Here is a 1645-nt window from a genome sequence, read left to right as displayed (position 1 = left end):
CCTTTGCCCAGCCCCTTGCAGGGTCCCCCAGCTGTGGGGCTGGTCGCCTCCTGTGACAGCCCAGGGAAGGGCCAGAGCTCCCCAGCCCAGAGGCCTCTGGTTCTTCCACGTACGGGCGACAGCAGTCTTTCATCGCGTAACCCAGCGCTGCCTCATCGCTGTCAAGTCCATACGGGATTTTGGAAACGTCACAAACAACAACTAGCAGGGCTGCTGTGGAAGGGGAGGTGATGTGCAGTGGTGAAACGTCAGCACCCTCAGCAGTGGCCGTCCCCTGCCGCCAGCATGGCATGCAGACACGTACACAGCAGGGGCAAGGTCAAGTGAAGCAAAAGAGGAAGGCTGAGAATGAGAGGGGTGCAAGAGAGCGTGAGCATCGGGCAGAGATGAACTGGAAGGGTGCTGCTAGAGAGGCAGCTGGCCTCAAGCTGCTGCTCGGAGAAAGGAGGCCGAGGGTGAAGGAGGCACAGAGAAATGAGAGGGAGGCAGGCAAGAACAGAACGCCTCATCTGACGTGGAGAAAGATGAGCTCTGCAGGGCTGATTCTTTGCCTGCCAGGGCAAGGAAACGGAAACGCACCGTGAAGGAGGATGCAGAAAAATAAGCAAGCAGCTGGATAAAGAAAAACCTATGAAGTGAGCAGAGTGAATGTGCAGGTGTGAGAGGAGTGAGAGGAGCCATGGTAAACCACCTGGTTTTGCCCAAGGGAATTCTCCAAGAGTCGGGAGAACAACAGACCTGTACCTCTCAGCCAAAACCTAGGAAGAGCCCAGTGTTACTGTAGCTCTCCGACGGTGAACTAGAAAGGAACCTGTTTTGGCAAGCCACGTGTTTGGGCGATGTTCTGCAGGAGACACAACACATCCACAGCAGGGGTGCTGGTGTCCTGTCCAAATGCCCACGCCTGCGCAGCCACAAGCTCTGCTGCGGGACGTTCGCTCCCCTTGCAGGCCAGTGCATGGTGTAACTGGTATGGAGAAGAGACGGGTATGGAGAAGCAGCGATTAAAACGAAGACTTGGTAAAAAAAAATACTCTTTTCACTTCTTAAAATTTAAATTCTAAATTTTTAATGAATAACACAAATTTTTTAGCTTGACTGTCCTGTTCTTTTCAATCCTCTACCGGCTCCCCTCTCGAAGACAAAATGCTCTTATTCTTCTCCTCCACGTGTCACTAGAAAAAGGAGAGTCTCAAGTTGTGGCTGAGCAATTTTTGCCCCAAACAGACTCTGAGAGGAAAAAAGAGCAGCCGCTTCCTCCCGGCATCCCTCTGGCGGAGGCAAGCTACAAGTGTGACCACAGCAACAGCAGAGGCAGTAGTGCCCATACCTGTCTGTGGGCTCAAACAGCCGGAAGAAGTTGTCAATCGTGAGCTCTGCGTGACAGCGTGTGAGGATGACCACCGCCTGGCAGAGGATGGGCAGGAGCATGCTCTGCTGCATGGAGCGCACGCAGCTGCGCAGGATGCAGAGGATCGGTGGCACCTGCAAGAAGAAAGGAAGAAAGAACGACTTGCTGCATCCTTGACTCTGCAGGGCCTGAGCAAGGACGTTCAGCGCGTGAGCAATGCCGGCTCCCTTGACATGCTGCCAAGGCCTAAGCCTACATTTCACGCCGACCCCCCTGCCCAAGCCCTGGCTCTGC

The 1645-nt window shown here is 54.5% G+C and overlaps 1 protein-coding gene across 1 annotated transcript in view; it reads right to left on the bottom strand.

The window, feature by feature from the left end:
- The window catches only part of LOC110400125, a 1650-nt gene continuing 1051 nt past the window's right edge, over positions 1047 to 1645 (bottom strand). Inside the window, exons 5-6 of the mRNA XM_021399807.1 lie at positions 1331 to 1639; positions 1047 to 1175 (exon numbers count right to left, since the gene is read on the bottom strand). Of these exons, the coding sequence (XP_021255482.1) occupies positions 1121 to 1175; positions 1331 to 1639 (364 nt within the window). The 3' untranslated portion in view covers positions 1047 to 1120. The remainder of the gene's footprint in view (positions 1176 to 1330; positions 1640 to 1645) is intronic.

This window comes from Numida meleagris, chromosome 1, assembly GCF_002078875.1.
Source record: "Numida meleagris isolate 19003 breed g44 Domestic line chromosome 1, NumMel1.0, whole genome shotgun sequence".
Classification (NCBI taxonomy): Eukaryota; Metazoa; Chordata; class Aves; order Galliformes; family Numididae; genus Numida; species Numida meleagris.
This window is presented reverse-complemented; position numbering and strand designations above follow the sequence as displayed.